This window comes from Chaetura pelagica, unplaced genomic scaffold, assembly GCF_000747805.2.
Source record: "Chaetura pelagica isolate M959 unplaced genomic scaffold, ChaPel_1.0 scaffold135, whole genome shotgun sequence".
Classification (NCBI taxonomy): domain Eukaryota; kingdom Metazoa; phylum Chordata; class Aves; order Apodiformes; family Apodidae; genus Chaetura; species Chaetura pelagica.
In genome coordinates, this window is record NW_009953649.1 from 2,193,419 (window position 1) to 2,205,546 (window position 12,128).

General features: G+C 36.4%; 1 protein-coding gene across 1 annotated transcript in view; it reads right to left on the reverse strand.

Annotated features, from left to right (window-relative positions):
* Positions 1 to 1,758: 1,758 nt before the first annotated feature.
* The window catches only part of TAB2 (TGF-beta activated kinase 1/MAP3K7 binding protein 2), an 18,408-nt gene continuing 8,038 nt past the window's right edge, over positions 1,759 to 12,128 (reverse strand). Inside the window, 4 exon segments of the mRNA XM_009999974.1 lie at positions 1,759 to 3,816; positions 5,987 to 6,067; positions 7,411 to 7,504; positions 8,133 to 8,293. Of these exon segments, the coding sequence (XP_009998276.1) occupies positions 3,671 to 3,816; positions 5,987 to 6,067; positions 7,411 to 7,504; positions 8,133 to 8,293 (482 nt within the window). The 3' untranslated portion in view covers positions 1,759 to 3,670.

Below are 12,128 nucleotides of genomic sequence, written 5' to 3' on the forward strand. Positions count from 1 at the left end.
AATTGTGTCCAGATGCCAATTTACCCTCAAGATAGAAGAATTTGACTGAAGAAATGCAGTACCAATAAGAATACTTAAAATGAAAAATGTATTCTCCCTGGGCACCTACAAAATATGCTTAAGGCAGGCATTTCAAGATCATAAAATCAATTTAGTTCACACACATCAAACAAATACACAGACAGGCACCATGGAGTTTAAAAAAAATCATCTATCATGAGATTAAGACTGAAGATATCACATCTCACAACTGATCACAACAGAATAACTCTATTGGAGGTTGGAGACAAATGGTTTTGTAATTTACCTGAAAAGCTAGGAACGTGAACTGAAATCAGTTCCACAGAGCTTGATGTGACACAACAAACCAGTTACCACCTTTTTGTCTCAGTTATGCTGCCTGCATTTCTAAAGGCATCCCAATTCTAAAGCTGGACCAATGGATGAGTATTTCATGTGTTCACAAAAAATGAACAGGAACACCTCTAAAAACCACAAAATGTACTTCTCCTTTTCTGCTAAAGAGTGAAATAATATATTTTCTTTTGTTTGTGATTTTTTTTTTTTTTACTATTATAGAGATCACTAACTGATGCTCAAACATAAAGTTTATCTTCTCTTCAATGAGGAAAAATAAATTCAGTGGTGAAATCTAGTTTGATTTCATACTTCAAAACTAAAATCCTTTAAAACCTACCCTTTAAAAATACACATCAATGATATACCAATATACTGGCTTAAACTTGAAGAAAGAGCTAATGATAGACACAATCTGAAATACAGGAAGAACATAAAAATCCCTGAAGGGGACGGTAAAAGTCTGTAGAAGAGATGGCACTGGAGATGTCATTCCTCTTTCCCCACTGCTCCAGGATCAGGTACTGAAAACACCCGTGGATACACACACACTGGCATGTTGATGGCTCTGTGCAGCTCACTGGAGCTAGGATGTAGATGTTCCTTCTTTTTTGTTGTTCCTCCAGGAAATAAATGCAGGGAAAAGACCAATTAGACATTTGATAGAATGAGCAGAATTCCCTTTTACCTAATTTCCCAAACGTTTTTTCCACCCTGTAGCTGATTGGAGTTGGTTGTTTACTTTTTGAATACAGCTGCCCTCCTCACTCCAAACACTGCTTTTCATACAGGAGACTGAGGCACATCAGTTGACCGGTGTGTGTTATGGAATGTTTTTTTTGCTGATCATCTGTTCATAGATGCCTCCTGAAGGACTTTTACACAGCATCACTGTGTCTCGGGAAAGCTCAACTCCACATACCAAACATCTGTCTAGACAGGGTCCAAGTGGGAAAGAAGTCCAGAAAAATGGCACATCTCGTAGCCCTATAATATACATAGCACCAAAATACAGTTTAACCATATTAATCCTTACACTGTTCTTATATCAACAGTACACAATTATGTCTTCTGTTACCTTGGACAAAGTGACTGCCCATTGAATTAGAAAAATATTTTAACAATCATAAACCTCTAAAGCATGAAGTATAAAGGCCCACTTATTACGTTAGGAAGAAGGGAATGGTTCTTAGGTCAGGATACATCCTTGTAATTATAACTTTATGGAATACATTCCTTGCTCTCACTGAATTAGTATTACACAGAATAATGCAAAACAAAAGCTTAAATAAAATCTCCAGTCTTAAGAAATCCGTCTACTTTTAATACTCTTTATGCTTATTGTTCATTATTCTGTTGCTCCACAATATGGAAAAAGCAAACAAATCACAAAATGAAACATTAGAATATAATTATTTTTTTTTTTTAATTTTTATAAATAACTTATCTGTTACAAAGACAGTTTACCCAGCTAAATCACAAAACCATCAACTCAAGATATCCAAGTTAGGTTTTATTAATAAACAGGTAAAAACTGATTTGTCAATCTTCACATAGAGCTGCAGATGAAGCTGAAAAACAAGGCCTCATTTTATAAACAAAATGCATTGAATGCAAGTGCTTTGGGTCTACTGCCTAATTACCTGGGATTGGCATTTTCTTCCCACATAAAAAAATGCAAAGCCTTCAAAACAAAGGCACCTGTGCATTCACATAGATCACTTGTAAAACTCCTAATGAAAGTGTCCACTGGCAAATGTTTACAGTGGGTGACAGTCTACTTTGTCTCTTGCTACATAGTTAGCACTCCCTCCAGCCTCACGCTAAGTGCTGCTACATAATTCTTTGCGTGCCGTCTTTCATGCATACTGTACTGGAATTCCATTTTCTTGATCTCAGCTATATACATCCCCGATCATGTGAATATTTTCCTTATAAAAATAGATCATCAAAATAAAGAGATGCTTGAGGTTGCTTCAGTGTTCAAGTCTGTTTGATTTCTCTTTTCCAGCCTTTATTTCAGTTGTCCTAAGTATTGCTATCCTTGTTTGCTATAAATATGAGACTTCACCACAAAGTCAGGTTTAGAAACTGGCTGCCAAAACAGGAAAGCATTTAAAGTCCTTGAACAAAGCTGTACGATGCTGCTGCTGTTGATTTTGGCACTGTATGAACTTCCCCAATGAATCTCTCTTCAGGAGTCTGCAAGATACCCAGCAGATGAAGCAAGCTTAAATCGGATGCTGATCTGTTGGTGGGTTGAAAGTTTCTTAGTATAAAGTTTCCTCATGCCAGACAAAACACTACCTTGTGTCACCCACCGTAAAACTCGGTGTACAGAGTGAACTATATGCATAACTCTTCCAACTTTTCCTGCATTTTTACCACGCTGCATCTGCAGGTCTTCACAGATCATCAGCATTTACAAGAGCAATGTACAGAATGAGCCGAGGAAAGCTATTTTGTGCATAGTTTCTTATTAATGCTCTTATTTTAAGGCATTGCTTCTCTCAGATAAAAGCTTAAAAAAAGGACACGATCGTGGCTTAATCACTTAAAGGAAAAAAAAAAGAAAGTTAACAAAAAGACTATTACACTATACATACAGAAGTACAAGAAAATAATCAAAGTGAAGAAAAGAAATCACTTAAAGCAGGTTCTAGAGCTATGTACAGTAGGAAAAGCTTTGGGGTATTTCACTGTGTGTATTGTACAGACAACGCATGCAGTTTTTCCTTTTCATCTTTAGATGTGATTGTACTGATTTCTGGCTTCACAGAGATGTTTTCAGGGAAGACAAGGCAGAGTACTACTGATTTGTGAAGTTCTTCCCTTTATTGAAGGCACTATATGGCAGCAAATGGTTTATATAGTTAAACCCTTGTTCCTTTTAGATCTCCTCTGTGCATGTAGTGTTTCACTGAAAGCTCTGAAAACAAAACACTAGCACTCTATTCCTTTCCCCTGTCAAAATTCAGTAGTGACACTGGGGCAGAGAAAAGGATGGACAACACCCAAGCACTGAACATGGTGTGTGTTTCTGGGACACTGGTAATACTGTACATGGTTTAGGCAGCTGGCAACTGAGTCTTTCAGCAGATTACTTTTCAGCTAATGAACTTTCAACTGCCTGTGACACAACACTGAGGTATTACTAGCTCTGTGGGTTGACATTTAACATTAGCAAAATACCATCTCACCACACCTTCAATTTTACAAAATCCTATACATAAACACTTTTTTTGCCTCCCAATGACTGGATTGTTCCTTGCATGTTTGCTATGGTTTTACAAAAGGTAACAAGCCTGTTGGCTCAGAAATGCCGGGGCATTTCACACTGTTCACAGCGATTTAAGGCTGGATGATTTAAAAAAGTACAGGCAGTACAACTCCACTGAGCCCCCTCATCTTCATCTGTGTCTGGAACAGTCTTTGGTGTTTTCACAATGGACCTCTGATCTGTGACATGAAAGAGATAAGATAAGCAGTTACTAACCAAGAACAGCATGGAAAGAATTTTGAGATTATTTTTTTTTCAGTAACTGAGAACTATCTTGTTCCCCTGAGAACAGTATAGTTATTGCAAGTGACAGAGGCAGCATTTTACCACCCCCTTGACTACAGCTTGATTGTAAGTCAGCCAAATGGCACAAGGTGAAACTATAAAAAGCAAGTTTCCCATCCCTTCACTCTGCCTTCTTTCCTTTTGGTCTCAGTTCACAGCTGTTGTATGAAAAGGAGATACAATTTAGAAATTAATCAGCATGGGAAACATGCACAAGATTTAGAAGCCTGAGGTCTATGGAGTAGTCTAAAATTCATTATGACAAGAAGTGCTCTAAAACTTTTTTGACATATTTAACATTTTGACCATAGAATGAGCATCAGCAGCTCTTCCTCAAACCAGATAAGCAGGTAAGCTGAAGAAAAATCAATGCCTATCTCTGTCGTGCTACAGTGTAATCCTCCCAAGCGTACAGGTGCATCTTTTTGCATGACATGTTAGAAAACAGCCTTAAACTATTTTTAAAAGAGAAAAGATGAAAAGAGATTAAAAAGATTAAAAGAGAGAAGAGCAACTTCTGAAGTTAAGGGTTCCCAGTATAGGCAACTGTAGTAAGGTCTTTCAGCCAATTACTTGAAATGGAGAACATCTCGTTAGCAACTAGCCAACTGCAACTGCTGCAAAATGATAGCAACAGCTTTAGGAAGTACAATGCTACTGACCAAAATGGCAAAAAGAATTTTTTCATTCTTTTGTGAACAGTGCTAACTCTGGTTTAAGTCACAGCCTACATCATAGTTACAGTGCAACTTCAACCGAAAAAAAATGTTAATGAAGGACTAAGATACAGTAGTGATTATTTTCTAAAAAGAAATAAAGAGAAAGCATAAGAGGGATTTCGGAGATTTATAAATCAGTCAGGGTTAACTTTTCATTTTCAAGATAGATTGCATAAAATTATTTAAACACTTAAAATTTATGAGTTCCTCCAAGATGAGTCAATGCAACTGTTAACAACTAGTCACAGAAAATTTTCTTCTTTGATGGGTTAGTTTTTACTTACTGCAAATGTAATTGACAGAACTTCTGATAAACTCTGCATGGTTCAGCTGTAAAACATGTCTAATAGGATTGCATATGGTTTTAATTTTACTCAGTGTTTTTACTAACAGACTGGATAATGAGACATGAAAACCCCTTAAAAGCATGAAGAACAGAATCAGTTTGGAGGAATTACAGTCTGGAGGACAAAAAAAATTTCAATCTAGCTAGACCATTCTGAAACAGAATTGTCAGATATCCGTAAGATGAGATCCTCTAACAACAGTTACTGCACCCTACAAGGACCAGTCACACTCACACACATATATATGTGGAGAAATTCCTAGACAAAAAGACTGCACAGACACATTGGTGGATCATTCATTTCATTCGGTGGTCAGCCTATAGGTCATAGCATAATTCTGTTGCAAACAGGTGTAACAAACAAGAGGTAATTATTCTGTTTTGTTTGGCATCCCACTAAGGCAAAATGGTAATGTGCAAAATGCAATGAAAAGCAGAATGTTGAAGACTAATAAATTCAGCAATACTGACTGCCCTATTGGGCAGTATTTCTCTCCTCATCAGCTATCTAAAACTAAATCTAACAACAGTCCAAAGAGGCTTTTAATATGTTAATAAAAGTTCTACTGTAGTCAGGAAGTCCAGTAAGGGTAACTCAACTGAGTTGCTGTAACATGTAAATAAATCCACCCTTCACCAAGGACAATGAAGTAATCTAAGCAAATTTACCTCATCCCTAAGCAATGTGTCTCATGCTCATTAAAAAAAAAAAAAAAAAAAAGGATGCTTCAACTTACCTAAACTACTTCTCAACATATTATCCATCTTTAAACATACCCCATTTAATGTATTTTTAATATATTTCTCTTTCCTGAATGTATGAGCAGAGAGAAAATGAGCAAACAGAAGCATATTTACTACTAATACAAATAAAATGCAATATGTGTATACTTCTGAAGTAATCTATTTAATAAACAACATTTAAACTAGACTCATAGAACAAAACTTGGTATCAGAAGCAAACCAGATATTGACATCAAATCCAAATTTTTACAGTACCTTTGGGTTTCGGTGGCACCGGACCAAGAAATCCAATATTATCATAAAAATTATGAATAGCACTGGGATTAAAATGTGGTCCTAAAAATAAAAAGGAAAGTGCAGCAGTTTTAAAAATAAGCTTGAGTAGGAAAGTATATCAGGTTTTCTTGGCAGTAATTCTGAAACAGCACTATTATTCATTAATCACCTTTCTATGAAGGTGGCAATACAGACCCAAGTGATGTATTAGTGATGTCAGCAATAAACTTAAAAGAAACTTATTGCCCCAAATATGCAATATAAAGTCAGAGATGGAATTGAGCTGACCAAACTCCTTAAATATTTTTTCTGCCACTCTTCAATATTTCACTGTTTTATTAGTAAATTTTACCTGAGACCTTTTCTAAATTTTAACTGTACTGAGAGATCTATTAGCTACCATGCAGTTTATTATATATGCTTAGATTTAACACTTAGAGGAACTCCTAGCTGCAACTTACTGTAACAAAACAGATATATAACCACATGCAGTTTGAATACTCTATTTAAGTTCAAGTTTTTAATGCAGAATTATTTTCAGTACACCTGCTTATTTTCTCCTCACCTGCAGGATCATTGTCTAAAGGAGAACTTGCACAGCTCATGACTGAATTTATCTAGCAGCTCGCTGCTGCAAGTGGAAAGCATTAGTCCCTTTCCTCTTGCTATCTCAGTTCTCCCTTCTTGTGCCTCTCCCTCCCACCAGCTGTAGCAAGCTTTTCCAGCAACACGACATTTTTTGCTTCTAGTGAGCAGAATCAGTCCTGCAAAGGGTCTAAAAAGCTAACACAGAGCCAGATCACAGTAAGTTGCAAGAGGGAAGCAGGAAGAGAGAGGGACCTCCTACAGGCAGCTCTTGAATCAGCTCAGCTGTCTCATAATTTCACCCTCCTGACCAAAGGCTGTGTTCCCTGCAGGCAAGGAAAGTTCAAGGAGGAGAGAGTACTGGAAGTTACAACCATACTTTGTATTTGCAAACTTGAGAGGCTGAATACAAGACAGAAGAAATGGAAAACGAGAGAAAGGAATGGACACATCTGTATGGCTACATCATTTAAAAAGCCCTCCACCTTCCTCCTTGATAGTCAAATAACCAGATTTCCTACTCCCCCCCTTCCCCTGCATTTATTAAATAAACAGCACAGTAAATCACAAGTTTCTCTCTTCTGAGTCACATATGAGATAGGAATGACCAAGGGATTAGAAAAATCATAAAGCCAATAAAAATTACAGGCTTAGAAGACAATTACTTCCATGGTTCCACTCAAACTAATACGATGATTTTGCAAATAGTGCAAATACTCATAATTTATAAGACAGCTTCCTTTGGTACATGTGGAGAGTGAAAGAAAGAAAAAAAAAATCCACATTTACAGTTGGTGAACTACTAAGACATACTGTACCTCTTGCTTGAAAAAGATCAATCTCTTTGGTTAGGCAATCTATGTCTATCTGCAGCTGTCTGTTACAACTTCTTAACTGTTGCATTTCTTCCAGCTGAAAAAATAAATCTGCCCGTTAGACTATATTTTCCCATTTGATTATCAGTCACACATAGGTAGACAACATTCAGTTACTTCAGAAGTTAAGATAAAACCTTCTTTCAATCCAAGCATAATCTTATAGAAAGCTTTCAAACCCGCTTAATTCTTCTCTCTCATCAGATTTCAGAGCTGACTGAACAACTTCAGACTGTGGAGGACGCAGCCAGTGGTCCACCAGATTGATGGATCATTTTCTGCCACTGGAAGCTGGTGCATTAATCGGTTTCTTTGAGATTAGTATATGCATGAAGACCAAAAAAATTGGAGTGGAAAACACCACGAGTAGTAAGTTGTGGTCTGAAACATAAGGAGGTTATGCTTTCAAGAACATTTGGAAAGACTAACAGGTAAAACCTTTTGCAACTGCCTTTAAAAGCAGCACTTAGTCAACAGTTAACCAACTAGTGCTTATATAACACATGCTTAAATTTTTACTCTAAACTACACTGTTTACCCATTTAATTCTAGCTATACTGCCTGTCACTGGTACATTGTCAGTATATAAGCCACTGTTCCTTTAATTTATTGTGACAGACTATGCTTGTGGTTTAGGTTTATAGACTACAGACATTTCAACTTACAGATGGAATTTGAGAAACAGAATTGGATCTTTTCAGGCGCCTTCGTGTTAGATTATTCTCCATTTCATTGACTTCTGATTTTAGTTTATCCAACTTTTTCTTTTGAATCTCAAGTTCTCGTTGAAGTCGCTCCATCCTGGCCTTCTGGTGTACCAGTAAAGCTGCAATACATAAAGTCCCATTTTATCTACTTTATTATCCTTCATATGGCAACATTAGATAAAGATGAAAGTTAGCATTCTTTTGGGAAAATACAGGCAAAACCAAACTGCTTTTCTATTCTTCTCAAGAAAAATAGCTCTGTCTTATGGCAGGTTTTTTTGAAACCAGCACAAACCAATGACAGACAACAAATACAATGAGAAAGTCATACAATGTAACAGATGACCACACAAAATTTACCTACAACCCGCAAATATCTTTTTCAAGAACCCAACCAATCTACAGGAATAACTACCAAACCCCCAAACCAAATGTTTCCTTGCATTGTATTCAGCCCAACCACTGTAAAACAGGTAGCATATAGAGGATTTCAGAGAGACTGCTTCAATACAGAACAGTATATATGCTAAATAAATACAAAGGTTTTGATTTTTATTGCTGTTTCAATTGGGAGATAATCTAGTGTTCTTCTCATCGCAAGAGACACCAAAAGAAGTTAAAAATGAAAGTACTACAAGCAGTACTTCTGGCAAACAGCAGTTATAACAGAGACTGAACTGCATACCATTTTATCTATACATAACAGTGCAGAACCATTAGCACAGCTTCTAATTTCTAACATGGCTTACTGTTTGTAAAGAAAATGGAACAAGGAGACCTAATTTAGAAACAATGAAGCTGGCATTTAAATCTGAGCTTTTTAAAGCTATAAAGTAGCAGAAAATGAAATCAAATTATTAACATTTAGGAGTTTATGTAAAGACAGTTATACCTATAAATATCACCACATGAGCAGGTAACATGGCTCAAAGCAATAATTACTTTCTATAAAAGTAAGGAAGAATTTAATGAAATACATTCAACAACCATTTCAACTGCTGCATAGCCATTCATTCATCCATTAAATTACTAATTCACAGAAGTTGGCATCAATTTCACAGAGCATTGATAGCTTTATAGCACTGTGGAAATTACAAAAAACTAGCAGTAATCAAGTATTCAAGGAATATTGAAATTTGCCTCACAAATGTTTAAGCACAGCTCTAGCTGGAATGTGACATTTAATTCACCACAATTTCTTTCAGGTACCAAAAAATTAGAAGCACTAAAATTTGGCTGGTTAGGTTCCCTGAGTAGTAGCAGAGAGAAATACAGCACATCAAAAAGATGTAACTTCCCATATCTTTGGCAAGCAGAACTACCCTCTGCTGCAATTCTTGCCCATTCATTCATTCATTCACACATCATATTTTGTCTTCCAGAGGTTCTTCAAAAAGAAGAACTATGCCAAACTATTTTTATACAGTGTTACAGAACTGCAAGACCTTATTGAGATTCAGCCTCAGCTTTTAAGTCATGTTCAGAAGATACTGACATGACCAAGCTGCTTGAGTTTCTGCTTAGTTTTGTTCAACTGAGGGATGTTTGCATAAATATAGGTACACCTTTACTTGTGGCAACAACTAGTCACAATACAGTTAAAGTTGCAGCTGTGCTCATATATAATATAAAACCTTATTAAATGAAATCCCAAGGTAATGGTTTTGTTGAAGACTTGGAATCACCAGGTAGATATTCTCAAAAGACACCCTGCCTCCCTGTCTTGAAAGGCGTTTTAGAAACAGCTGCAGGTACTTTTTTCCATTTATGAAATCCAGGAGTTACAAATGTAGTTGCATCTATAAAGAAAGAGTACTTTGCCTCTACTCTCACAGAGAGAGTAGAAGCTCCTTTTCCTTTTACACTTTATTTCCACATTTAGATAGTATCTTCTACTTTCATTGCCTTGGTCTTACTACTGAGGTAACTCCTAAAAGCTCAGGTTATCAGTACTTGACTCAGCTGTGCTCTACCAACCAGACTTGCAACTCTTCAGCCCTGTCAAACTATGGACATAGGCTGGTGGTGAGCAGCCAGTACACTGGACATGGTAAAGGAGGAGGAGTTCTACCAGAGCATCTCCAGGATGTGTGGCATGGCATGGCCTCAAGAGAAGACTGACCAGCTCTGGAGGACTTAGTCCTGCCGCTCTCACTTTTTTTTTTTTTTTGTAAAGGGAAAAAACCCCACAACTTCTCATTTCAATGTCTCTCATTTCTTTGGTTTAGAAACTAAGCTGTCACTATGGAACCACACAGCAGAAGGTACTGAAAGCCCACAGCACTGTTACATGCTGTTCATTTTCATACCAGTTTCCAGACATGACCCAATTTATTCTCCTAGCACCTTTGTGACTATCATTTTACAATTTCAAATCACAACAGGTTTTAAACACACTCATTACAAAATTACCATTATGATTAAATAAGAAAAATTTGCTATGCAAAACTTCTACTATTACGAATAACTTAGATAAGTGTCTGGCATGACATTGGTTTAAGTGGTGGCATCCATAGAATTCGCTTATATACCAATTTGACAGCAGTAGGGGAAAAAAAGGGTGGGGAAGACAAAATCCCACCATATCTCATTGCAGCATTTATTTAAAGAAAACAGCGATTTAAGTATTCAGCTCCCTCTAGTGTTGATCAGAGCAACTGAAGACATTTAGAAAAAACTGCAGCACATGTCCGAAGCTAATGCAATTAAGCTACTAGATCTAGTTTAGGAGATATTATTTGTCTTTTTCATAATCCTAACTAATCCTGTGCTTTTTCCAGGAAGGGGATTCCAGTAATGCAGGCAGCAGGTACAAACAAGTTCACTCTACATAGACTAACCTGGAGTACAAGCCAGAAAGCCCCAGGCTTGCACCTGTTTATTCAGATATCCTTAAAAAGAAGCTATTCACTGTGATCATCCTAGCAAAAGAAGCATGAAGACTGTCTCTGACTCAAGTTTACTTATTTTTTATGGTTTTATTTGTTTGGTTTTGTTTTGTTTGGCTTTTTTTAACATTTACAAGGACTGGTTAGGATTTCAAGAAATTTGTTTCATGCAGTCTTTTTCTTTTTTTTTAAATCTTACTAGTTTATCAATCAATTAGAATATTTAAATTAAAATAATGGTGGAAAGAATGTGCCTCCACAAATATAGCTATAGTTGGGCATACCATCCCCTCCCTAAGGAAAATATTTAAAAGCCACTCAAAAGCCAAGTAGTATTCAACTAACGGACTTAACTCCCTAGTATGAAAACATCAACCTAAAGATTTTATTACACAATGACGCATTTTCTTGATAGGATGTCTGCCCATTATACAGATGGAAAACTATATCCAAAATAAGCAACTATTAAAAAATTGTTTAGCCTCACTATTCAACATGTGACTGCATGTACTATGAGTGTGCATCACAAAAACACTTCATAGTACAGAATTCCCAGTTTCTAAAAAGATTTCACTGTTTTTCACCCATAGAACATTTTATACAAAAAATTAATTACATATTGAAACATTAGATAGTTACTTCATATTTATAAAACTAATTATATTATAAATGGAAATATCTGCTAAGTAATGGGAACTGATACTCCTGTACACACATGGAACTGACACTAAATAGATAAGCAAAAAATGCATTCTCTTTTGACAGTTCTTTTGGCCATGCACCTGGCATTATTTTTCTCAGAGCATTATTAATTCTAATTGACTTCAGTAACAGATGAGCACAAGCAAGTCTGCAGTACCTCAAACTGGAATCCCAGAAAACATCAATTAGAAACAACTTCTGGTCTGGTGACAGCAAAATTCTTACAATCACAGAGTCAGTGGCAGAGATATAACCCGCTATTCCAGTGTAATGGTCAATGTCTTGACTACACTCATTTTATCTGAGGAACACCCTACTCCTTTGACATCACATAACCTCCATCAGTTGCATTGTAAAGGCAGAA